General features: G+C 62.1%; 1 protein-coding gene across 1 annotated transcript; it reads left to right on the top strand.

Moving 5' to 3' along the window:
• Positions 1 to 4852: 4852 nt before the first annotated feature.
• GALNT9 (polypeptide N-acetylgalactosaminyltransferase 9) lies at positions 4853 to 25953 on the top strand (the record flags this gene model as incomplete). The annotated part of the gene is made up of 11 exons (XM_081123019.1): positions 4853 to 5093; positions 14257 to 14437; positions 16848 to 17014; positions 17731 to 17905; positions 18518 to 18715; positions 19240 to 19357; positions 22129 to 22314; positions 22408 to 22545; positions 22875 to 22970; positions 23187 to 23354; positions 23810 to 25953. 11 exons carry the CDS (start codon positions 4853 to 4855, stop codon positions 23954 to 23956), a joined length of 1815 nt encoding a protein of 604 aa, XP_080979145.1. The 3' UTR covers positions 23957 to 25953.
• Between the last annotated feature and the right edge of the window lie 474 nt (positions 25954 to 26427).

Below are 26427 nucleotides of genomic sequence, written 5' to 3'. Positions count from 1 at the left end.
GCCACGGATCCACGCGGCCACGGATCCACGCGGCCCATGGAGCCACGCTGTCCACGGGGGCCACGGAGCCGCTGGCCGGGAGGGTCACCCGTCATCACTGCTGGTCTTGCCCCCCAGGGCCACAGGCCCAGGGACCACGGCCTCGGGGAGCCAGTGTCCAGCAACCCTCCCTGCTGTCCAGGCTGGTTTCGAACCTGTGCAGGGCCCGCAGCCGGACTCACCCAGGCCCCCAGCCGGCCCCAGGCCCCCTGCGCCCCCACATTCATTTATCGTTTCCATTCCTGCCTGGGCTCCCCCTCATTCCTTTTCGGGCACTCGCCTGGGGAAGGTGGGGAGGAAGTGTTTGGACCCGCGGCCCGGAGATGCCAGGCGTGGGAACGTTGGCAGGAAGAGAGGAGATTTAAATTCATCCACTCGAGAAACAGGTTCTCTGGGAAGGAACATATGGGACTTGTTCAGTCAATGTCGCCAATCCCCCGCCTCCCCTGTCCCTGTGCCAGGAAACTCAGAGCTTGGGGAGGCCTGGAGGAGGGAGGCGAGGGAGGGAGGGAGCCCGCAGGCGCCCTGGCCTGGAAAGGAGGAGACCCTGGGCTCCTCTGCCGGGGTCAGCAGCAGCCTGGGGGCAAAGGGGCCAGAGCAGCTCGTGCTTCCTCCCACCCCCTCTGCCTGTCTGGGGCACCGCCAGACGCCCTGGCCAGCCTGCCCGGGGACGGCGGAGCCAGGCCCTGATAGGCAGAGCCACCCACTCCCCCACAGAGGACCACAGCCACATCGGAGAGCCTGGCCAGCCACCAGTGGGGCAACACGAGTGTTAACCGCAGCCTGTGGAGTCCCGAGCAGCGGCTCGTCGCAGGGCACGCCTATGGCAGCCAGCGATGCGTAATTCCACGGCGGGGGTAGAACCACGGAGAACCCACAGGGTCGATGACCAACCACTGCGAGTCCCAGTGAACAATTCCCTTTGATAAAAGTCATTGAGAAAATTATATGTAGTCCTGAAATCCTGTAACTGTTATTACAGCTTATTTAAAAATTATTTGGATTTAATTGATCAATTAGATTAAATTATACAGTAGTGAGTGTTGGCAAAGGCCCAGGCCACAGCTCCTAGCATTGGAAAAGCCCATGTTCCCGGCCCCAGAAGTCTTGACGCCAGCGCAGATATATTTTTAATGAGGTTGTTGCTGGTTATCCGGCGTGCCGGTGCTGTCCCTGGGCCTGAAAGGCCTCCTGACATCCTGGGGGGACACGGTGATGGGGCCACTGAGTGTGAGCCACGAGGCTCTGCCATGTGCTCCTGGGCGTCCGCACACAGGGACCCGCATTCTCTCTGCGTTGGGTCACCTCCTCAGGACACTCTCAAAGACAAGGCCATGAAGATCAGGCACGCTGCCCAGGCCTGTGTGGCTCAGTGGCTAGAGCATCGGCCCTTGCCCTGAAGGGCCTCGGGTTCGATTCCCACGGCGATGGAAAAAAATATCCTCAGGTGAGTTTAACACAAAAAAGAGAGATCAGCCCCACCGAGGGGGTCAGGGCAGGGGCAGCTTTCCAAAATTGTTATTTACTGATGGGAAACTGAGTGCAGAGGTGTCCAAGGTCACCGTCTTCATCGGGGCCGCAGGGCTGGCACTGGATGCACCACAGAGCCTGACTGACACCCAGCCCTCGGCGCAGGTTCTCAGTAGCTGACGGTCCCATCAGGAGGCCGCAGTGACAGCACCCGCCCGGAGCCCGTCCTGGAAGGCGCTCGGGAACATCTGATTTATGAGGCTTGTGTGCTTGTGGTTTCGGAACAGCGTGCTCCTTCACACTAAACAAAACGGGAGGCAGTGGCAGGGCCGCCGCGCCCAGAGCACACGCGTGGCTGCAAATGGCTGTCATCAATCTTGTGCACGGCGCTTTGCTTTGTGGCCCGTCTTTGGGGAGTTGAGCCAAAAAGCCCGAGTTGGAGAGACTGTGAGAGGGGAGAGGAACGTCACACGGCAGGTGGGGGGGCCGGGGGCTGCGTCCCGGCTACAGTCCCGCTGTAACCAACAGAGTCTTTCTGCCACCAGCTTGAAAAGAGTCCTTGGGATTCCCAGGGAGACCACATCCTGGGACGGAGGAGCCACTTCCCGGCGCCGTGGCCGCCAGGTTCTGTGTTTGTGAGGGAGACTTGTTAGCAGGAGCAGGGACCCAGCACCCACACAAGCTTAAGCACATGGGAAATGTACCGGTTTACAGCACCAGGGTTGTTGATGGACCCAGGGCTTCAGGCATAGTTGGATCCAGGGACCTGCAGTGACTAGACAGGTAAACGGGACCCTCTTTATTATTCATGATGCTAATATTATATAATGGTTATTATTGTTTACATTTGAGTCTTGTTTTAGGTCTTTCTAGGCGTTTCCCAGGCTGCTACAACAAATTACTACAAACAGGGCCGCTTAAAACAACGTAAACGTACCTCCCACGGTTCTGGAGGCCAGAGATCTGAAGTCAAAGTGGCCAGTGCGACATGGAGCCTGATTGTGCCCGCCCGATGCCAGCCAGAGCCTGGGGCGGAGCTAGGACAAGGCCTTGGACCGAGGCTGAAGGAGGGGTGGTCCCCACAACACAGACACTGTGAGCAGGAAGAGGGGGCAGCAGAGGGGCAGCAAACTGACAGATGTCCCCCATGCTGACATAACCCACCTCCCAGCCCCACACCCCTGAGGGACACATGGGGGTGCTTTGGGATAGTTTTCTATGTTTGCACATATAGTTGAAAAAATAAGACTGTATCGAAGAACATGTGTGTGTCTGTGTGTGTGTGTAATAGACTAGATTTGGCCTTTAAAATGGAGGAGATTCGCCCAGCTGGTGTGGCTCAGTAGTTGAGCATCGACCTGAGCGCCAGGAGGTCAGGGCACACGTCTGGGCTGTGGGCTCGATCCCCAGTATGGGGTGTGCAGTAGGCAGCCGATCAATGTTTCTCTCTCCTCTCTCCCTTCATCTCTCTAAAATCAATAAAAACATATAAAAATTTTAAAAAAATCAAATGAAAACCCGTTTGCTGGACATCCCCACTTTGTAGAGCACCCCCCAATTTCCCCAAGTCCACGGGCCCCTATTTCAAATGAAATTTAGCCAGAGATGGAGGCCTATTCAGGATGCATCATTCCTACTAAATTTTAGAAGGAAGCACAATGCAGTTACAGGAACCAAATGATGTTTTCTCCTGCAAAACTGCTTTAACGTCACTTTCAATAAACATATAATGAAAAGCGCTTGTTTTTATTTGTTTGCCTTGAGTGACAGTGGCCAAGGCATTTGAGCCTGGAGACAAATTGTCTGGGCCGGAACCCTAGCTCCATGCTTGGCCGTGGATGTGACCTTCAGCAAAGCATCCGCCCTCTGGCTGCCTCGGTTTCCTCATTTGTAAAATCAGACAATACCAGCTGGTGCCACGGTGCAGCGGCTGCTCCTGTCGACCGGTTCATGGCCACAGGGGACCCAGATCGACCCTGGCCGCATCTCACCACTGCGTCGCACGGCCTGCTTGTATTATTATCACAAAAGCGACCAGTATGACTGGCCTTTTATACACAGAAAAACGCAATATTTCCTAGGAAGGGACACGGGAATGGCCATTAACCAAAACCAGGCCAGCGTGTGTCAAACTCGCTGCAGCGTGGAACTGTTCTGGAGCGATAATTAAAAGCAGAAATCCCAGGCTCCTCTCCGAAGTGATTTACGTGGTAAACTCTGTGGGCCGTGGGCCTCGAGTCCCAGGGGCTGGGTCCTTCCTGGTGGCCGTCCTCTAATGTCTTGAGACAAAATGTCCCAAGAAAGTCTCCACAAGAGAGAGGAGAAATGGGCTGTTCGGCTCTGGCCAGGTCTACCGGAGGCACAGGGTAGACTCCCACGTCCCAGGTCAAGAAACGTGGGTGTGGGGACAGTGCTGGACCAGGGGCCAGAGTGGGCCTGACGCCCAGGGGTCTGCGGCCCCTGCCCTGGGGGTGCCCGGAGGTCCCATTAAATCCCCAGCGCCGGCCCCCTGCCCTTGAGCTCAGCCCTCCCAGCCTGGGCCCTGGGGAAGGGGGGAGGGAGGCTTCGGGGAGGGGCGGCCACCCAGGGGCTCTGCCCTCGCCCTGCTCCCCACAGAGGCCCTGCCCGCGCCGCCAGCCCCAGACCACACAGCCTGACCGGGGTCAAGCTGGATTGGGGTCAAGTTCGGGGCTCATTCCGGGCGGGGAGGGAGGGCCCCTGGCTCCGCCCCGAGGCTGCGGGCGCGCGGTGCCCTTGGTCCGGTCCCCGGGGCGCTCGGGTCCTGCCCCGCGGGATGGGGGGCAGTCCCGGGGGGTGCGGTGCGGTGCGGTGCGGGGGGGCCGGGGCGCCGCGTGCATGCGGATGCGTCACTCCGCACCGGCGCCGTGACTGCGGGGCGGGCAGGAGCGCGCGGCAGCCGGAGCGCCGCCCGCCCGCGCCCCAGGCCCGCCCCGCCCCGACGCGCCGCGCCCCTCTGCGGGGGTGCGGGCTGCGCCCCTGCGCCGCGGTCCCGGCGGCGCTCGCCGAGCTGCGCGGGTCGCTGGTGCTGAACGGACAGCTCCGGGCGCGGGACCCGGCGCAGCCCCGCCCCGCGCCCGCCCGCCCGCAGCCTCCCGCACGGAGCCCCCGCCCCGGCCCTCCCCGCAGCCCCAGCCCGCAGCCCCCCGGAGCGCGCAGCCCCTCCCCCAGCCCGCAGCCCCTTCTCCCCGCCCCGCGCCCCGCGCCCCGCAGCCCGCGCCCGCAGGCCGGCGGCTCATGGTCCCCGCGGCGGCGGCTGGGCGGAGTCTCGGGAGCCGGCCCCTCGGGCGCCCCGCGGGCCCGGCGGCCCCGGCTGCGCGCGCCCATGGCGCTGGCCCGGAGGATCAAAACTTTGCTGACGGTGAACATCCTGGTGTTCGCGGGCCTCGTGCTGTTCTCCGCCTACTGCCGCCTGCGGGGCGGCTCCGCGGGGCTGGTGCAGATCGTGCGCGGCGCCGACCGCAGGGCGCGCGGGCGGCTGGGCAGGGCGGGCGCGCCCGGGGACCGCGAGGCCGTCCTGCGGCGCCTGGAGCACCTGGAGGAGGTGGTCTACGGCCAGCTCAACGGTGAGCCGGGGCCGGGCGGGGGGGGGGGGGGCCGGGGAGGGGGGGACAGGGCCGGGGGGCAGGGCCGGGGGGGGGCAGGGTCGGCGGGGGGGGACAGGGCCGGGGGGGGGGGACAGGGCCGGGGGGGCAGGGCCGGGGGGGCAGGGCCGGGGTCAGGGCCGGGGGTCAGGGCCGGGGGTCAGGGCCGGGGTCAGGGCCGGGGGTCAGGGCCGGGGGGACACGGCGTGGGGGGGCGGACAGGGCCGGGGGGACAGGGCCGGGGGGCAGGGCCGGGGGGGGGCAGGGTCGGCGGGGGGGGACAGGGCCGGGGGGGCAGGGCCGGGGGGGCAGGGCCGGGGTCAGGGCCGGGGGTCAGGGCCGGGGGTCAGGGCCGGGGTCAGGGCCGGGGGTCAGGGCCGGGGGGACACGGCGTGGGGGGGCGGACAGGGCCGGGGGGACAGGGCCGGGCGCCGTGTCCGGCCGCGGGCACCTGGGCGGACCGGGCCTGGTCCAGCAGGGCTGGGCTGGGCTGGAGCTTCCGTGGCCGCGGGAGGCAGATGGGAAGAGACGGGCTCTGAGGACTCCTGGTAGCAGAGGGCGTGGGCCGGTGACCACTGGTCCACTCGGGCACCCAGCGGACGCTGGAGACCACCCCCCACCAAAGGCTGGGTCACTCCAACTGACTCCCCTAGAGGCCGGGAGAGAACTTCTCAGGAGGCTGTAGCACCTGCTGGAGGGGCAGGTGGTGCCCGGGGCAGGAGCGTGGGGCAGCTTCTCCAGCTGCCGAGGGGTCAGGGCCCGGGCGCAGGAGGGCCACACTGCCCTTCAGAGGTTGCTGGCCTGGTGCTGTTTCATCCGGGTGGGGAGAGGGGCCTCCCTGACCACTGGGCTCATTCAGCCGCCTGTCCTGGGGATGCCCAGGGCTCGCCCCAGAAAGCGATGGGGGGCAGGTGAGGCTGGGCTGGTGGCAGGTGCGTAGGTAGTCAGGGGCCCGGCAGGGGCCTGGCAGGGGTTGACTGAGTAGGTGCGCCTTGCACGTCGGTGCCTCGTGGGGGGGCTGGATCCGTGGGAGTGTCTGTGGGAAGCCCAGCTGCTGGTGGGGGCTCCTTGTTCCATTTGGAGCAGCTGTGGGTCACCCCGAGAGCCTGTCCCACAGCTGGTGGGACCGAGGCTTTTCTACTTAGGATGCAGCTCTGGGCTGGGTCCTGGAGGAAGGAGAAAAGTTTGTGTTTACCTTGTTCCTGGGCTTCTCCCTCTGGCCTCTGCCCCGGCCGCCCACAAAACCTCAGGAAGCATCAGTAACAGGCTCCGCTGGGAGGCATCTGGGCCAGTCTGCAGGCTGCCCTGCCTGGTGCGAGGTCGTGGTGGGGTTTCCTGCAGGAGGTCCAGCCTGCTTCTGAGCAGCGCCTCTAAACCCAGAGTCTTGGTGACACCCCGAGATTCGGGAACTGTCTGCAGCCTCACCCGCTGGGAGCCAGTAGAACAGCCTCCTGACTCCCCGGGAACCTTCTCGCCACTCCCAGGATTCCTGGTCTTGCTCCCGAGGTGGTTTCAAAGGGCCTGTGGCGTTTCTGGTCCGTCCTTCCTCCTCGGCTGAGGCCACGAGGGGAGGGAAGTTGCCCTGGCCACTCTGGCGAGTGCTCCATCTGCAGAAGGCCCCGTGCCCCACAGGAGCACACAGCTTTATTGGGGTGTGTTTGCCGGGGTGTTATGGTCGGTTTCATGGGAGAACCAGAGGGTTATATAAACACAGAGCAGCGCGCCTGCTTGTGTAACATGGTGACGGCCAGCTCAGCACCCGGCCGCTCGCGCCTCGCCCTTCGGGGTGGGAAGAGCCAGGACTCTCGGCGGCGGCAAAAGCGGGACCTTCGCTGACTTTCCCGACGCTCACCCGAGAGGATGGGACAGTGGGTGTCACCCTGGGCCAACCCAGCCTCTCCCCTCCCCTGGCTTCCCCTGCCACCCTCTTTTTCTTCCCTCCTCCCGCCCCCTTTTTCCTTTAAAAAACCCTCCCCTTCTCCCTCCCCCTCCACCAAATCCCCTTTTCCTCCCCAATTCCTCCCTCCTGTCCCACCCCTTTCTCCAACTGTCCCCCACCTCTGTTGAGTCCCTCTGTCTCTGTCAGTTGGTTCATCTGTCTCTGTCTCTTTGTGTCTGTCTCTCCCTCCCTGTCTCCCTATCTCTGTCTCTGTATCTCTGTCTCTTTTTAAAAAATATATATTTTTATTAATTTCAGAGAGGGAGGGAGAGGGAGAGAGAGAGAGAAACATCAGTGATAAGAGTCATTGATCGGCTGCCTCCTGCACGCCCCCTACTGGGGATCGAGCCCGAACCCGGGCCTGTGCCCTGGCTGGGAATCGAACCGCGATCTCCTGGATCCTAAGTCGATGCTCAACCCCTGAGCCACGCCGGCCAGGCTCTCTCTCTGTTTCTTGAACTGGTGGAGGCCTCGACCAGGTGGAGGTTTCTACCCATATTTGTGCAGGACGCCAGCGTGTTGTTCCCCTGAGGGCGGGGAGACTGCTGTAGTCACAGCTCTGAGGTCCAGGGCCCAGGGTAGCACTGCCTGTAGTTAGAGCCCCATAGATAGTATTTGTTGATTGAGTGACTGAGTGGCTCTTTCGGTAAACAAGTCATTGTTTTTGCTTAAAATAAATTTAAAAGACAGTTGTTGATGGCCTGTGGGCGGGAGGTGACTACACCAGTGCACAGTGAAAACAAAATTTTGCTATTTAATCCCATCAGGTCAGTCTTGTCCCCAGTGGCTCTGGTGAGAGGCACCTGTGTGTGTGTGTGTGGCGGGGGGGGATTAGCAGGGATCCAAGACCTCCCTCCTTGAAGGAACCCGGAGATGGAGATAGCCTTTTACAGGGAACAGGGTCACAGTTCGAGTCAGTGTTATTTCTGCCCCAAGTCCTATCCGACGTGCTGCTCCTACCAGGATCCCAACCCCAGGGCAGTGTCCTCAGGGGATGGTTCGTGCAGGGTGGGGGTGGATGGTCAGCTTGCTGAGGGCCGTGTGTCCCCCAGGCTGTGCTTGCTGGAGCGGGACCCCAGGTTCGTGATCAGGAAGCCAAAACCCTACCAATGGTCTGAGGCGCAATGAATTTTAATAATGAAAACCTTTGTGGAGCTGGACCGAGAGGCCCGGGAAGGGGAGGGGAGCCTGGTGGGGCCGAATGTCAGCCAGGTCATTACCCGGCACTTGACTTGGACCCACTGGCTGCATAGCCATCTTTCCCCTGGCGTTTGCTTTATGGATAGGCAGGGATCACGGCTGAGAAGCTGAGTCCGGGGAGTCCATCCCGAGATTCCCCACCGGCCATCGGTGGCAGGCAGTGCACCTGCGTCCCCTCCATCCGTTCACAGCCTCTGGCTCAGGGTCTCACCCGAGACACGGGAGCACCAGCCACATGGGGACAGGGAGCGTGGCTGGCTCTTGAACCACTGGCCCAAGGTGGACACCCCGTCCGTACTGTGCAAACGATAAAAGTGGGAAACCAGAGGTCGGAGGCCTGCAGAAGCGCATCCTGGAGGAGGGGCGGGCTGGGGGTCTCAGAAGAGCTTCGAGGGATTCTGGGGGGCCTGGGAGGACCCGGCTGCCCCACTGGAACCTCCTGGTCCCCACGGTGCGCCCGTCCCAGCCCTCCACCCCTGAGAGCCCCCAGGCGACGGCGTAAGGGGGGTTTCTGAGCGTCTCTGCATGAGCATCTGCTTTGGAAATGCTTTCCAATATTCCCTTCGCAGGGATGCGCCTGCCACCCGGGAGCATTCCCTATTCATTTGTGAGTTTTCATTCCAGAAGTGGCTTCCCGCTGGCCCCAGGGGGCCTTTCCAGCTCCAGTCCATCAATCTGCATCCTCCGGGAATCTGCGCCGCGAGTTTCCAGGCCCCGCGTTGCTGAGCCCGGCGGGCAGAGTCGCTGTGGCCTGGAAACACCGGCGGTTGATGATTTAGTCCTGGACCCTGGTGGGTCCCCCTGCAACAGGGGAGTACCGTTTAACTGGCTGGCCTTTCTCCCTGTACCAGCGCCAACGCCTTCGCCACCACTGTTGACTTACTGGAGAACTGAAACGGGAGTCAGTGCTCCCAACTGGAGCCCCACCTCCCACAGGACCCCCGTCTGGGCTGCCGGCACAGGACCCTCTTCCCCCCTCCTGGGTCCGGCCTGTGCAGGTGCATTTCATTCACTCCGAGGAGTCTGAGCTGTTTGGTTTTGCTTTTCTCTCTCTCTCCTCCGGCTGCTGGGCTGGCTCTGACCCATCCAGCGTCCGAGGGGTGAGTCAGAGCAGCCGCGGCCGCTTCCCGGACGCCGAGGTGGAGCCGGGCAGACCTAGACCTTTGAGGTTGGGGGAGACGAAATGCAAGGACCTGCCCCCTGCGATGAACACCCCTGATGGTCTCCCTGGGGGGATCGGACCAGGGCTGGCCTCGCCCCGGGACGTACGTCTGCAAGCCCGGCCGCCGAGCTTCCAGGAATAATTCTCGCAGCGGCGGACTCCGGAGTGTGCAGGATAAGTGATTCTGCATTTACAATTCAGCTCAGCCATCTGCATATCTGAAGGCTCAGCCCTCTTTTCTGAAAGGACGGTGTATCCTTCGTCGATTGGAAATGCGACAAAAAAGAAGTCTCTCTCCATTTCCACACCCGGTGCCCCACTGGAGATGGCCCAGGATGGGGTCCAAGTCCCAGGACCAGCGACCTTTGAAGGGCGGGTAGCCGGGCGCTCGAGGAGGGACAGGCCAGCTGGGCCCTTGGGGACGCCATCCTGACTTGGGTTTTTTACCCTCGGGGACTCGGTGTAGGAAGGCAGAGGTCGAGGCGGTCTCCCCAGCCCCTCAGCGCGGTGACCGCCGCTGTCCACAGGACACGAGTCTGATGCCCCCCCACCCCCACCCCCACCCAACTGCTGTTCCCCCAGGGGAGAAACTCCTTTCCGGGGCTGTTTAAAAGGCGCCCAAGAGCCGCGTTGTCTCACAGCGTGGAAGCCGGTTCACTCAGAGCCGGGTGGCGGCCGAGATGGCAGGACACCCGAGTGTCCCCCCACCCGCTCCCCAGCAGCAGCGGGTCCTGAATCTGCGGCAGGTTGGCCCTTGTCACTGGGAGGAGCCGGCCGAGTGACCGTCCACGGTCTCCGCTCGGTTTCCAAGGCGGGAGGAAGGGCCAGGAAACCCATTCTGCCAGAGGTTTCCAGACAGGCCTTATCTCCCCGCCTCGGCCCCATAAATATTCATATCAGTTGGGCACCAGTGTTACGGATGGAGATTCATCAAACACTATAGTAGCCTCGGTGAGGACATATTTCACAGGTATTGCCGTGTCCTGCGAAATATTCATGGCTTCATGGCTTCGGAAGGGCAGTCCGTCTCCCGGCTATTGACAATATGTTCTTAGTTTGGGTCCCCGGGGATCCTTAAAAGACCTGTCGGTAATGAAATTAGCTGTTGTATTTGGAGAGAGCGGATAAGACTGAAGCTGGGGAGAGCGAGCGAGAGATTATCTTCAAAGGCCACGGCCACCCGAGCCTCTCATTTTTATCTCCACTCCGTAATCATCAAAATTAATAGCCGGGCATGTTCAATTGGCCTAAATTTTTACAGGATGAGAGATAGGAGCCTCGAGCTGGCGGGATGCTCCGCTCAAGGTCGTTTCCACCCCCTCTGTCCGCCCCGCACACCCACGGAGTCGACCGTCAAGGTCACAGGTCCACAAGGTCACAGTGGGTGGTAGGTGATCTTCCCGCTGGGACCGTGGAGTCCTGCCGGCCGGGTGACGTTCGGAGCGGGCGACAGGCGACCTTTCTCTCCGAGGGCGGCAAGGGGACCGTCTGAAGCCTGTCTTCGTGCCCCGAATGTGCGGCACCCTTGGAGGTTCGCAGCGTTTAGACCCCTCTCCCTCCCCCAGGAAAAAAGCAAATGCCAGACTCGCTCACCTCCTCGGTTCTCGTTTTTCTTCACCGCGGCCTAGTAACTCCTTGCCAGGTATTTATAGCTTTTACAGAAACGGATGTCGTTACTGTGGTTTTAAACCTAACTTGCTTAGTGGTTTTCAGGGTCACGGCTGGCTCGGCCAGCCTGGCCTGCCCCCCGAGCACGGGGGACCCTGGATGACACCGAGACTCTGTCTGGGGGCTGCCAGAGGTTGTGCATCCCCAGGGGTGTCCCGACCCCGGATCCTGCACCAGCCGGTTATCTCACGGGCCGCCGGCTTCACAGGTGGGGACGGCACCCCCCTTCCCGAAGGCGCCCTCGCTCGCCGCCTCTTCCTCTCAGATCGGCTTGCGACCGGCAGCCCCTCCATCCGGGCTGTTTCCTCTCCCGGAATATTGGCTTAAGTCGCTGTGACAGATGGGAGTCGGTGACTCAAAGAGAAGCTGGGAGCTTGCAAACCACACTTCCTTCCAAGCTGAGAAATCACAGCCGCCCACGCGTCCCAGGTAGCCTGGAAGGAGGGGGCTGGCCGAGCGCGAGATGACACTTCTGGGGGGCTGTTTGCAGGGCTTCCGGGGAGCTGGCAGCCGGCCCCCCGCAGGGCCAGCCAAGTCCCTGGGTGGGGCCGCCGGCTGGGGAGGGCGGCCTGGCTTCCCGGCCACAGTGTCCTCTCGCCCCCAGCACGCGCCCCCCCCCTTCTCTGAGTGAGAACTCGAGAGTCCCCGACAGAGCCCGGCCAAGGCGGCCTCGTTGGGTTGCGATGTGTCCCTTTCATGTGACGTGAAACCCGCACGGCCGCTGGACGTCCTCAGGAGCCCCACCCTGGAAGTCCGGCTCCTCTCCATGCACGGCTGGTCATTCAGCTTCACGGTCACAGGGGGGCTGCTGCGGCCCCAGCCACGAGCCTCAGCTCCCGTAGGAGGAAGGACAGCAGATAAAAGGCAAAACCAAACAACCCAGCAGCCTCGGGGGCCCGGGGGCTCCTTCCTTCACGTGTGGCCTTGTCCCTGCCATCTCTGCCTCCGTGCCACACGGCCCCGCGTCTGTGTCAGCTCGCACCTCCCCTCTCTTCTAAGGACACTTGTGATGGTTAGCTGGGTTCCCCCGGATAACCAGGGGCGCTCTCCCCACCTCAGGGTGCTTAGCTGAATCCCACCTGCAAAGTCTCTTCCACCGTTTACAGCGACGTGTCCGCAGGTTCCAGGGGCGAGAACCTGCCGCTCGGGAGCCACACTCACCCTGCCACACCCATCCCGTCTAACGCCCGGGGGGCCGTCTGTCTGTGACCGAAACGCTACGCTGACGTCAGGGGGGTGACTGTGTGGCTGTCGTCTCTTGAAAGTCTAGAAGAGCTGGTGTCTTTGGACCCACAGCCCCCGCGGGTGGGGCTCATGGGCCATAGTCCCCGCCACCCTCTGCTGCCCCCGTGGGGGCGGGTGACAGCCTCGGCCTGCCGTGGACTCCCCTGCCGTTTTCAAGAGAAAGCGCCTGAGAGACGAGTGCAAAGCACTCACCCCAGCTCCGAGTTCGGCCCCCAGCGCGACCCCTCCTCACGCCTCCCAGTCGCCTCCTGCAGTCGGGGGTGCGCTCCCTCGGGCCACGGAGCTTCGAACGACTGTTCCGTGGACGCGGAATTGCTTTGGGCGGCAGGCGGCCTTCACGTAAGCGCCCGGTCTCGTCCGATTACCACGACGATGATGAATTTGGACAAAGGGAGGTTTGCCTTCCGTCTGATTCCTTCACAGAAGCTGCTCTGCTCGCCAGCGTCGCATCCCTGCCTCTGAAACCAGACGCGTCTCGCCGCAGGTGTGCCCGTGAGACGGGTCACCGAGGCACCCGGGGGGCTTCCGTGCAATGTCCAGCCCGGGGCCCGGTCACCAGAATAACCCGTCAGCGGGCAGGACCGGCTGTGACCTCCCGGCGGCCGGGGTCACAGCCGAGGATGCTGGCTTCAGTGTGTGGGCTGGAAAAGTTGTCAGACAGACGCTTCAAAGGCTGAGCTGTAGGTGCAGATCCCCCCTTGTTCTCAAAATCGCATCTCACTCAAGGACGAGCCCAGGGAGCGCGTGCGGGGCTCCAAAGAGGAGAACAACCCCGGCGCCTCCGGAACCTGGTCCTGAGCTGTGCAGAGGACGACCCCGCGCACCCGTGGGGGTCGGCGCAGGTCACGCCCCGGCGGCGGGGTGAGCCGCTGGCCTGCGCGGGCTGCCCGAGGCCCCGCTAACAAAGCACCTCAAACCGAGGCAGAGACAAGGCCCTTCATCGTCTCTGGTTCTGGAGGCCAGGGGCCCGAGATGCAGGCGTCTCAGGGCCGGGCTCCCCCCAGAGGCTGCCAGCGCCTGGTGGCCCCAGGCGTCCCTGGACTTGTGGCTTCATCCCTCCCATCTCTGCCTCCGTCTTCACGCGGCTTCTCCGCCGAGTTAGTGCCCCAAGTCCTGTCCTTATAAAGACCCCTGTCCCGGGGCTGGGACCCCCCGGACTCAGAGCTTACTCATTGAAATATACGTACATATATCTATATCTATATATGAAAAAATATATAGAAATGAAACTTTACGCCGGGGAAGACGCTAATTTCTTTTTTTAAAATGTTTTTAAAAATTGATTTGAGAGGGGAAGGGAGGGGTAGAGAGAGGTGGGAGCATCGATGCGAGAGAGTCATTGACCGGCTGCCCCTGCCCCCCCCCGCTGAGGGCCGAGCCCGCAACCCGGGCATGTGCCCTGACTGGGCATCGAGCAGTGACCTTCTGGTTCGTGGGGTGGGGGCGACGCTCAACCACTGAGCCACACCGGCCGCGGGACGTGTTCATTTCTCCACCGCCCCGGAAGGGAGATGGCTGACGGCGGCAAAAGCCGACACTTCCCAAAATAGAGCCGTGCGCCTGCCTTTCAGGTCACACCGGTAGCCACCAGAACAACTAGAAATAATAACAGAGTGAGGAGAGATGGGGGGAGCGGGGCGGGGGCGCAGGCAGTGGCCAGACAGGCGACCCTCAGGAAGCATCTCTGCTGACAGAGCAATCCCCACCCGCGAAACGACTGCGCGATGCCAGGGGGCACTCAGACCAGGAAAGACGACGTCCCCGGGAGCGGGGCTGGCGCAGCGAGGGAGCGAGGGGAGCGTTAACTCAGTGTGCAGCTTTCTGGGTGGTTTTCACGTGGGGCCGGGTGACAGAGAGAAAGGGGCTGGGCTGGGCGGGAGGACCATGCATCCTGGGACCTGCCTGACCCCCTCTTTTCTGCTCCCCGCCAGGCCTGGCCAAGCCCATGGGTCTGGTGGAGGGCCCGGGGGGTCTGGGCCAAGGCGGTGTGGCGGCCACTCTGCGGGATGACAGCCAGGAGACAGCCGGCCACTACGAGGAATATGGCTACAACGCCCAGCTCAGCGACCGCATCTCCCTGGACAGGACCATCCCCGACTACAGGCCCAAAAAGTGAGTAGTGACCCTCCCACAGGGACCCCCAACCCCCCCTGCCCACCGTGGGCTCCGGACGCAGATGGTCACACAGACAGACGGGTGGCCCTCCGACGTCAGGGATCTCCCCTACCTGGTTTCCGTGCTCTCGGCCGGGACGGTGTCCTCCTCAGGGCCCAGAGACAGGACAGGCTGCTGGGTCCCTTTCGACGCAGACATCTGTGGGTCTGAGAAAGCCAGGCTGCGCCAAGCTGGCGCTCAAAGAGCCGCCGTGAACATGAATGTCTCCAGGGACGCGAGCTCGAAGCACCTGGCTGTGCCCGGCGGGGTTGTCCCATTTGTATTTGGTCCAGAGACGCGTAGAGACTGTTTAAAACTAGCATTGTTGTGTCTGAAAGGCATTTGGGGCCTGTCAACCGCCGTCCCACCCACTCCAAAGCCACAGGAGCTGATGAATCAGACGGTCGGGCCCCCCCAGTGGCCTTGGCTGTGGTCACTCAGGGCGCAGTCCTGGCCGTATCACTGCATCCTGGTTGAAAGCTCATGAGGCGCCTTGGTGAAGACGAGACTTGAGCAAAGCGCCGCAGTAAGTGGGCGTCAGTGCTTTAATGAGGTGCAGCGGAGCTCGGCGTCTGGGCCCGGCTGCCTCCTGTGGCTCGTCTGTAGGAGCCCAGCTGGCAGCAGGAGCCCTGAAAGGGCAGCCATGTGGTCAAGGTCCCCGCTGAGCCAGTGATGGGCACAAGCCCCTCCGTGGGGTCAGTGCTGGGCCTGGGGCTCGGGGACCAGCTCCTGCTTTGCTCCCGTCCTAGCTGCGTGGGGCTCGCGTCACCTGTCCCAGGAATGTCCGTAGAGACCTCAGGTGCCACCACGTCCCCGGACAGCGACCAGCCTGCGGTTTGCCTCCTTGAAATCCAGTTTCCTCTCCTTGGGCATCAGCTCCCCATTTCCGCCTGGGAGGCTGTGGAAACTTTTTACCCCAGCAGGCTGCAGGGTGCGTCATGTGACCCGGGCCAAGCCAATCAGAGCTTAGGGCCCACCAGCCGCGGCGCTGGCTCCGGGCTGTCACTGCCCACCTGTGAAATCCGAAAAAACATCCGGTGCTGGAGGATGAGCACCTGGATCCAGCTATTCCTGAAGCTGGTTGTAATTAATTACAAATCAATAAAAAATAAACCCTTAGGCTCTGCAGTAAGCTAACATATACACACATACATATATTAAAAAAAATTTTTTTTTGCTTAAGCAAATTTGGATTGGTTTTGAGCTTCTGAAAGCTCGAAAGGGCTCCAGGTTCATCCCGCGTGGTGCTTTGCATCCTCGCGCCATCAGGAGCACCTTCCTCCGGCGATTGGCTGGGCCTGGGATTTGCTTGAGCCGCAGGAGCCCCCCTGGCTTTCCCTCTTTCCCGCACATTGCAGGCCGCTCCCCCTCTAAGGAACCTCCGTCTCCCAAAATAAAAGCTGACAGGCGCGATCAACTCCAGTTGCCTTCTCACGTTACGGAGGACACCGGGGGGGAACGTCGGACACGCTGACATTTGCAATGCACCCTAATTGATTAGAAGCCTGATTCACAGAACTCTGACGAGGGGGCGCCGCTCTCTGCCCCGCCGAATTAGAGCACGTGGGTTTTACGTGTTTGTTTATATCCCATTTCTTCCCAAGAAAGAAACAAAAAGGCTCTGATGTCAGTGACATACACAGAACTTTCCCAACACACGTGTGCACACATGTACATGCATGCACGTGTGTATGTTCATGTGTGCATGCATGTGTGCATGTCTGTTCACGCGTGTGCCCATGTGAGTACGTGCGTGCGCACATATATGTCTGATCACATGTGTGTCTGTGTGAGTGCATGTGCATGCATGTGCGTGCATATATATGTATGTTCGCAGGTGTGCCTGTGTGAGTGAGTGTGCATGTGTGTGCCTGTGTGTCTGTGCGTGTCCCAGCCCCAGTGGCCGTTCAGAGTGCTCACTACTTTCTCCCATTAACAGTATTCATCCCCCTTCCTCTGGAGGTGGACAGCTTTCTAATTAAGCCGCGGCTTCAATTACTCCACAAAGCACATAAGTTAGATCTTGATTATCGAGCCTGGCCCAGGGGATCATGAAAGGAAAACAGGAAAATCCAAATTAAACAGGATGGTAAAAGCCAGCGGCCTTACCCGAGGCCCCGTCCTGGATTCCAGCGCACAAGGTCCCGGCGGCCGCACGTCGCAAAGCCTCTGTGCGCAGTCACCGAGGCCCGTGGGGTCGCCCTGTCCCACTGGGCTCCGTCGTTTCCTGTTGATGGCGTTGCCACCCCTCTGTCGTTGGGAGCGGGGTTTAGAACTGGATCGAGCTGGCCTCCCGGGGGGCACCAGGCGCCCACCTCCCTGCCCCGTCCCTGCACTGACACTGTCCCCACCACGGTGCCGCCCGCAGGTGCAGGCAGATGACCTACTCGGACGACCTGCCCCAGATCTCCGTGGTGTTCATCTTCGTGAACGAGGCCCTCTCGGTCATCCTGCGCTCGGTCCACAGCGTGGTCAACCGCACGCCCTCCCAGCTCCTGAAGGAGGTCATCCTGGTGGATGACAACAGTGACAACGGTGAGCGGGGCTGGCGCCCCAGGGAGGCAGGGTCCGAAGTCAGGGTGCGGACAGGGCAGCCGTCACCTCCATCCAGGCCCGAACGTCCCACCTTCCTAACTGGAGGCTCAGGCCCCATGAGACACTAACTCCCCACCCCGGCCCCTGGCAGCCACCGGCTTTCTATGAATAATCTGACCCCTCTAGTCCCTCATAAGTGGAACCTACGGGGTCTGTCCTTTTGCGTCTGGCTTACTTCACCGAGCATAGTGTCCTCAAGGCCCATCGACCTTGGAGCAGGTGTGAGAATTTCCTTCCTTTTTTAAAAATCCTCACTCAAGTATATATTTTTCATTGATTTTTTTAGAGTGGGAGGGAGGGAGGGAGGGAGAGAGAGAAACATCGATGTGAGAGACACACATCGATGGGCTGCCTCCCACACGCAGCTGGGGCTGGGATCAAACCCGCGACCCAGGTACGTGCCCTTGACCGGGAATCACACTCTCGACCCTTCGGTGCTCCGGCCGACGCTCCCACCACGGAGCCGCGCCGACCAGGGCAGGCTCTCCCACGGCACGCCAGCTTCCTGGGGGTGGTCTCCCCAGCACCCGAAGCCTGTCCAGCCACACGTTTATGGAACGTGGACTGGGGCACACGGCGTCCCAACCTGTCCACAGCCACCTCCGGTCCCTCCAGGGATGCCGGGGTGCAGAGCGGTCTCTGTGTCTCCCCCGCAGTGGAGCTCAAGTTCAACCTGGACCAGTACGTCAACAAGAGGTACCCGGGCCTGGTGAAGATCGTCCGGAACAGCAGGCGGGAGGGCCTGATCCGGGCGCGGCTGCAGGGCTGGAAGGTGGCCACGGCCCCGGTCGTAGGCTTCTTCGACGCCCACGTGGAGTTCAGCACCGGCTGGTAAGGGCGGGTGCAGGCGGACACCCTGCTTAAAGGGGCCCCCACCCGCGCCTCGCTCTCTTGTCCTAAGGTATTATCCCAGCCCCTTCTGCGTCGCTGTCTGCCCGGCCCCCACCTGCAGGTCGCAGGCCGCACAACCCCTGCTCACCGGTCTCCTCCCTCCGGTACATCATCAGCTCCCCGAGGCATGGGTTTTCTTTCTTTTCTGGTTCACACTTGTATTTTCATTTGTTAGGACAGAGCGTGGCACATAATCGGCGCCTCCCACGGGTGCAGGGAAGGAGGGGCAGGCGCGGTCACAGGCTCGGCTGACCCCGGGAGCTCTGGGCTCGGGCAGCCCTGCAGAGGTGTCACAGGCCCGGCCCGTGTGGTTTTATAGCCTTGGTGCCCATTGGCTGTTACTGTTGCTGCCCCAGGCGGGCGAGACTCGGGCGAACGGGTCTGCAGCCCGAGGACCCCGCAGCTTCCAGCGGGGAGGCCCCGGGACCCGGCACTCTGCGGGTGGGCGCCCAGCGGACACCAGACCCCGCGTGGCCGCCTGGCGCTGGGCCCCGGGCTGGGGTGAGTGCCCTTCCCGGGCCCTTCCTGAGGCGCGCCCCCAACCCCTCCCAGGGCCGAGCCTGCCCTCACGCGGATCCGGGAGGACCGCCGGCGCATCGTGCTCCCCGCCATCGACAACATCAAGTTCGACACGTTCGAGGTGCAGCAATACGCCAGCGCCGCCCACGGCTACAACTGGGGGCTCTGGTGCATGTACATCATCCCGCCGCAGGACTGGCTGGACCGCGGGGACGAGGCGGCGCCCATCAGGTGAGCCGCCCGCCGCTGCGGGGCCGCCGGGCGGGGACACGGACACCGCGCAGGTGCGGCCAGGTGTGCCACGGGGGGTGACGGGCACCTCGGAGCTGGCTCTGATTTATGACAAGGTCAGGCGGGGAGAGAGACAGAGAACAGACGGACGGACAGGCAGACGGGAGTGCTGACATCCACAGAGAAAGGAGCCGGGGGGGAGAAAGACATGAGAGGTAAGCACAGGGTGGACCCGGGGACAGGAGGTGAGAGGGAACAGGACAAAGACGACGGAGGAAGACGGACGGTCAGGACAGAGAGACCAAGAGACATGAGGGACAAGAGTGTCCGAGAGCAGAGAGGAACAGAGACACACAGACAGACAGACACAGAGACGAGAGAGACAGACAGAGACCGAGGCAGCACCGCCACCCTCACAGCCGTGAGCAGAGCGGGGACCCTGAGGCCAGCAGACGGGTGTCCTGCAGGCGCCCCAGGGTGCTGGCCTGGCCTGAACCGCTCACGCACTGCCTGCTGCCCACCAGGACGCCCGCCATGATCGGCTGCTCCTTCGTGGTGGACCGGGAGTATTTTGGGGACATCGGCCTCCTGGACCCGGGCATGGAGGTGTATGGCGGCGAGAACATCGAGCTGGGCATGAGGGTAAGTGGCCCCTTGCGGAGCCGTGTCCTGGGCCGCCCGGGGCTCCAGGGGCTGAGCGGCGCTGCCGTGGGGCGAGCTCTGGGGGTGTGCAGTTCTTGTGTTTTTTGGTGTGTTCTGTTTCTGGGGTTCTATTTGTTTTTGTTTTGATTTTTGCCTGCGGGCCTTTGTTCACAGGAAATATTATTTAAGGCAAGTTTTAAAAAATTTATATGCAGTGTATTGAAGTGGCACATTTCAAACCTATTTGTTTAAGCTTTGAGGTTAAACCTAGAGATCTTGTTATTATGGTTATAAATCTAATAGAATAGCACTTCCACCGCCCGCTTTTCCTTGGTTAATGTTCGATTAACTCGGTTGCACAGATTAAATGCCATTAAACAATCAGTTCCGTTTCTGCCTGTAGTCAAATTCCCTTGAACCTCTTAAAATGACGCTTATAAATGTATTTTCTTTTCCCTTTAAGCATTTTCATTGCCTGATATCTTAGCCAAAATTCCCCCAAGTGCATAAAAAAATCCTTGTGTACCTGACAAATTAAACTTATGCCCAATCTCAGGGCCTGGGAAGCATTTCAGGGCTGTTTGCGACTGTATTTAATTCTCTAGCATGGTCCAATTTTAAATCACAAATTTAGAATCAACCCTCCAGTATACACATTAGAAGTGGAGTCAGGAGGTGAATCGGCAGATTCTCCTGAAGGCTGACTCCTCTGTCCAGCATCAGCCCAGACCCCACTTCGCAAAGTGGAGACCAAGGCCCCATGGTCACAGCACCTGGTCTTTTGCAAGATGCCCCACCCCCCAGGCCCTCAGAGAAGTCTGCTGACTGAGGTGATGCAAATGCAGGTGCAGATGTAGGAGCAGGTGCAAGCGCAGGTGCAGGTGCAGAGAGGAATTAGGTTTAGGAATGGGCACGGATGTGGATATGTCAGGAAAGCTGACATCAGTGCACCGGCCCCTGGGGGAGCCTGGCATTCTCTCACATTCAAAAGGCCTGTCTGACCTTGAGCTCCAGCCAAGGGGACCAGCCAGCCCTGTCCTGAGGGGCAGTGGGTAGAGACTGGCCGTGGGCACCTCAGGGCTGGGTGCTCCCAGGGAGCTTGGAAGTGAGGTCCATGCATTTCCCCAGCCCAGGAGCCACTCCCACCGGCCTCTCCGATGCCTCTGACTGCCAGGCCCCCTCTTGCACCCCAGCTGGTGTCCCCAAGGATGCAGCCCGGCCGCCCCTCCCTTCTGTGTGCTCTTCCCGCTGCCTTCCCAGGACCCTACTACCAAGCACACAGGCCTCAGAGCCACTGCTCCCTCTGATGCGTCCTTAACACAGGCGCCCACACAGCCCTTCTGATCGATGCAGCCCAATTAGAGGAGTAATTCTGTGGTCTCGGGGCCAATGTCACTACTCTGATTGTAGAAATGCCAACTGCTCGTCTCCTAATGAGGAAAATCCTAGAGCCAATTAGGGGGAAATGAATCCATCGTGCCCGTCAGGTTAATAAAGGTCAAGATGAAACCAAGTGATGAGCGTCCTGGTCAGGAGAGCCGACTGTGGCTCGTAGATGGGAAACCCTTCGCTTCTCTGTTTCAAAACTTTCAGCCTTGCTGCTCCCCCAGGGGTTGCAGGAAGACGGTCCCATCACTGAGGGCAATCTCTGCCCTTCCAACCGGGCCCTTTGAGGGGCCACATTAGTGTTAGATCACCTGGGGCGGGGCCTCCTCCCCCCTCCCGAGAGGATTCACATGTGCGCCCGTCTCTCAAAAGCAAAGAATGGTATCGTTGCCACGGAGGGAGCCAGGGAGGAGTGCCCACGCGGCCCCACCGTCCCCACTTGGGGAGAGGGGTGGATGGGTGTCCCCAGGCAGGTCCTAGACCCTTCTCCGTGTGCAGCAGGGCAGCGGGGAGGGTGGGAGTGGACTGAAGTCCCCTTCTAGTCTTGCTTTCAGGAAGGGCTTGTTCTAGTTGCAAATGGTCAGTCTGCCTGAGCAGGTGAATCTCGCCTCCAGACCGGAGCAGCAGATGCCACTAGAGGGAGGGAAGTGAGTCTGTCCACTTAAATGTCTTCCTGAAGACCCACTGACACTTGCACTTGGAGCTGCCCCAGCGCTGAGTGGGCGGGGCAGGGACATGCGGAGGGGAGAAGAATGACCAGCTGGGGTGGGTGGGTCTCCCCTGGAGAAACGTCCCTCAGTGGTTTGTGTCCTGTAACGGGCAAGAGACGTGAAATTTGGTAGCAAATGCCTTGGCCTGGCTTTGCTGCACCGAACCCAAGGCTTTTCCTTGGCCGTGGTCACTTGGACAAGCCCGCAGGCACCAGGCCCCCAGGTGCCCGGGGCAGGTGCGTCCCCCTGGGGCCTGTGAGCCTGGGCGGTGCAGGGAAGGCTGGGGGCGGGGCGGGGGCTGGGAAGGACGGGGCGTGGCTTGGGGAGCGGGGGCGTGGCTTGGGACAGGGCGTGGCTGGAAGGACGGGGCGTGGCTTCGGGGATGGGGCGTGGCTTTGGGGAACCGGGGCGTTCGGGAAGGAAGGGCGTGGCTTTGGAGAACGGGGGAGTGTCTGTGAAGGAAGGGGCGTGGCCTATGGGTGGGCGTGGCCGGGGAGGAGCGGGGCGTGGCTTGGGAAGGGCCAGGGTAGCGCTGGGGGTGGGGCTTTGGAGGCGGAGGGGCGTGGCCTGGGAGGGACAGGGCGTGGCCTTTGGCGGGGCGGGGCTCGGGGCCGGGGCGGGGCGGGCGGGGCGGGCGGGGCGGGCTCCGGCTCCACGCCCACGGCCCGCCCGCAGGTGTGGCAGTGCGGCGGCAGCATGGAGGTGCTGCCCTGCTCGCGCGTGGCGCACATCGAGCGCGCCCGGAAGCCCTACAACAACGACATCGATTACTACGCCAAGCGCAACGCGCTGCGCGCCGCCGAGGTCTGGATGGACGGCTTCAAGTCGCACGTGTACATGGCCTGGAACATCCCCATGACCGTAAGCGGGCGGGGCGGGCGGCGCGGCGCCCTCCAGGGGCCGGGGGGGCCAGGGGCCCCGCGCTCACCCCTCCCGCCCCGCCCCGCCCCGCAGAACCCGGGGGTGGACTTCGGGGACGTGTCCGAGCGGCTGGCCCTGCGCCAGAGGCTGAAGTGCCGCAGCTTCAAGTGGTACCTGGAGAACGTGTACCCCGAGATGAGAACCTACAACAACACCCTCACGTACGGAGAGGTACCGCCGCCGGGGCGCCCCGGGTCCGGGGGCTGCGCCGCCGCGCCCGCGCCCCCCCTGCCCCGCGCCCCCCCCCCGCCCCGCGCCCCACCCCCCGGCCCCGCGCCCCACCCCGGCCCCGGGCCCCCCCCTGCCCCGCACCCGCGCCCACATCCCGCGCTCCCCACCCCTGCGCGGTCAGACCCCTCGCCCTGGGCCCCAGGCTCTTGCCTCCCTGGACGGCTGGCCGCAGAGCAGGCCCCTCTGCCCGGCAGGGGACGGGGCCCCCTGAGGCCTTGCCTTGGCCTCGACACCCTCCCCATGGCATCTCCTTTGGTTTCTGGTCGCAGGTGAGAAACAGCAAAGCCAGCGGCTACTGCTTGGACCAGGGGGCGGAGGACGATGACCGCGCCATCCTCTACCCCTGCCACGGGATGTCGTCCCAGGTAGGAGCGGCGCTGCCCCAACCGCGGGCAGGAGGGGGTGCAGGGGCAGGCGGGCAGCCTGCGGGGCAGACCAATGCCACCACCATGGCTGTGAGGTCAGGCACCTGGGGGCGGTGTGGGGGCCTCCAGGAGACACATGCACTCGCACACACACATGTGCACTCACACACACATGTGCACTCGCACACGCACTCCCCGGCGCTCGGCCTCTCCCAGCTCGTGCGGTACAGCACCGAGGGCCTGCTGCAGCTGGGCCCCCTGGGCTCCACCGCCTTCCTGCCCGACTCCAAGTGCCTGGTGGACGACGGCAGGGCCCGCACGCCGGCCCTGAGAAAGTGCGAGGATGTGGCCCGGCCGGCGCAGCGGCTGTGGGACTTCACCCAGGTCAGCAGGGCGGGGGACATGGCGGAGGTGAGCCAACAAGGGTCAGAGGTCCCCAGGAGGCAGGCCTGGGGCCGGGACAGTGAGGGCCATGCTGCATGAGGACCACACAGTTGGGGAAGAACAGAGAACTTGACCCTGGGGTCCTTGGGCACGGTCAGGCCCTCAGTGCTCAGAGGTGACCGAGGGACACGCCAGGAGTCAGGGAGCCGCCAGGGAAATGCCCATCTCAGGGACCTTGGACCCTGTTGTCATGATTACTCCTCAGACCCCAGGGAGCTGGGCAGGTGGGGAGGATGACCGATGCGGGGGATGTGGGAGGGCAGAGGAACGTAGGGGCAGACAGGCCCAGTCTCAGGTGGCTGTGAGTGACCACGTGGGGCTTGCATCCTTCACTCCCGGATGCTCGCACGACGGCCCCCAGGCACCCATGCTGACTCGGTTTCCCTGCCCTGCAGAGTGGCCCCATTGTGAGCCGGGACACTGGCAGGTGCCTGGAGGTGGAGATGTCCAAGGACGCCAACTTTGGGCTGCGGCTGGTGATGCAACGGTGCTCGGGACAGAAGTGGGCCATCAGAAACTGGGTCAAGCATGGCCGGCACTGACCCCTGGCCCAGCCTCCCCAACCTGCATCGCAGACCTGGAGGCCTGGGGAAGGGGACGGACCTTCCCGCCCACCCCGAGCTGGAGCCCAGAGGACCCGGCTGCGCCCACGCCATCTCGGGCAGGGACCTCTCCTGGCTGCTGGCAGATCAGTGGGTCCTGTCCCCAGGACAGCGGGGCCCCCTTGTGCGCTCTGGAGGCCAATTCGGGGAGCACAGACCCTCCTAGCCAAGTGGCTGTGCCCGAGCGCGTTGCTGGCAGCCAGCTCCAGCTCCAAACTACGTGCCTTCTCCATGGTTTTCTTGTCCAGCGGCCTGGATGGCCACCTCCTCTGCATGTGCTGAAGCCCCTGTACATACCCAGCCCCTCCGGAACTGCCCCTTGAACTCAGAGGGCGGTGGGCTGTCCCTTGCTGCTGTCTCCACCCTCCTGTGGTCACCCAGTTGAACCCCAAGAGCGAGCAGAGCACAGCCTCTCATGGCTAAGAGGGGAAACGAAGCCAGCTGCAGGGACCCAAAGACATGACTGCTTCCATCCAATAAAGAGCAGATTAAACGACACAGACCTTCGTTTCCCGCCTGAGTTGGTCCTGGCCCCAGCCTCCCACCGGGCCAGGCGCCTCCCCTTGTTGCTCTAAGGCAGGGGTCAGCAAACAAGGACCCACAGCCCCTCATCTGTTTTTATAAATAAAGTTTTATCGGCATATGGACATGCCCACCTGTTTATTTGTTGTCCACACAGGCGCTTTGGGGCTCTAGGGCAGAGTTAAGAAGCAGGACTCCCCCAAAACACAGACACACACATACATGCAGGGCTGTCCTGGGGCCTCTAAGACGACAGCACCTCACGGCTGTGGTGAAAGTCACAGGACTGGGAGAGAAACTGTCCCTTTCCACATCCCACCCAGTGCCAAGCAGCGCTCACTCCTGCCTCCTGCCCGACCGTGGGAGCCTCAGGTGTCCAAGGACCCAGGACCCAGCCTGGCTTGGCTCCCCCGCAGCGGAACCCCTGGCAGGCGGATGCCACGCTTCCACAAACCCAGCACCCAGCTCCCCGTGCACAGAGGGTCTCCCAGGGCGGAACTGTGGGCATCAGCGATTTCCCAGTTCCTCCCCTTCCTTACACAGTAACCTGAGACACAGTGCCGCACACGGACGCCTGGCCGCCGGGGCGCGAGCCCCCAAACTCATGGAGCCCCCAAGCCCTCAGAGAAGCCGCACCGGGGAACGAGGCTGTGGGGCCCAAGGCCTGCCGCCTCCTCACTGATAAGAGCTGCTTCCCCAGCCACCAGTTAATTAAACTGACAACCTTGGAACGTCGCACAGCTAACTGCTGGGGGATAAATAAGAAGAGAAGCCCCGTTTGTTATTCCTCTTGCTCTTTTAAGCACCTGACAGTCGTTTTAAAATTAAATTAAATGGCTTATCTGTGCTAACGCAGATGGACGGGGCCATCTGTCTTCCGAGGATCCGATGCCTGGAGGGCGGCCACCCAGCAAACCTTCATCGGGGGCGCGGAAGTGATGGATTTCAGACCCGGGCCCATTTATCCCCGAAGGTCACGATCAGTGGGCTCTCCGCTCCGTCTTTCCTCACCTCAGAGACGGCCTGTGTCCAGTGGTCCCGAAGCCGTGGAGGCCGGACCTGCTCCCAGGGTGGCCATGGAAACAAAATGTCCCCCCTGGCAGCTGGCTCCTCCGAGGGGCTGCAGGAGGAGAGAGAACCCGGGGGGGGGGGGGCAAAGGCAGACGGAAAACATTCTGGAAGGAAACCACCCGAAGGACAGAAAACAGTCCTGGAAGGGCATCTCCCTTAGAGGAGCCTGGAGGAACTTAGATTAGACGCAAAACCAAAGGAAACGGGAACCAGGTTTGAGCCCAAGAGACAAAAGGAGGCTCAGGACAAAGCAGGGACCAGAAGGGGACCGCGGCCAGCGGGGAACAGGAGCGCACCCGAGGCCCAGCTGACGTGGACCAAGGGCTTCGGGTCTCACAAGGACGGGAGAGTAAAAAAAAAAAAAAAAAGCAGCGACAGAAAGAAGGTAAACGACTCGGGATCCACGCACAGATGACTCAGCACAGGATCATCGGGGTCCCTAAAAAGAAAGTTTCAAAAGCAGGACAGGAGCCCGGGCCCGTTTGGCTCCATGGTTAGAGCACCAGCCCGCGGATTGGAGGGTCCCGGGTTCGATTCCCGGCCAAGGGCACGTACCTCGGTTGCAGCCCCGATACCCCGTCCTGGTGGGGGGGGGGGCGCGTGCAGGAGGCAACCCATCGATGTCTCTCGCGCTCCCTTCCACTCTCTCTGGAAAGCGGTGGAAAAACCACCTCAGGTGAGGCTTAAAAACAACAGAGCAGCGGACAGGAAGCCTAGTCTGGACGATCCCGCTGCTCCCGGCTCCTCTCCAGGCTCTGACGTGGCGCCAGGGCTGTGGGAGGCGGGCACCCGTGCGAGGGGCACCCGGGACTTCTTGG

The sequence above is a fragment of the Miniopterus schreibersii genome, assembly GCF_964146895.1.
Source record: "Miniopterus schreibersii genome assembly, chromosome: 20".
Classification (NCBI taxonomy): Eukaryota; Metazoa; Chordata; class Mammalia; order Chiroptera; family Miniopteridae; genus Miniopterus; species Miniopterus schreibersii.
This window is presented reverse-complemented; position numbering and strand designations above follow the sequence as displayed.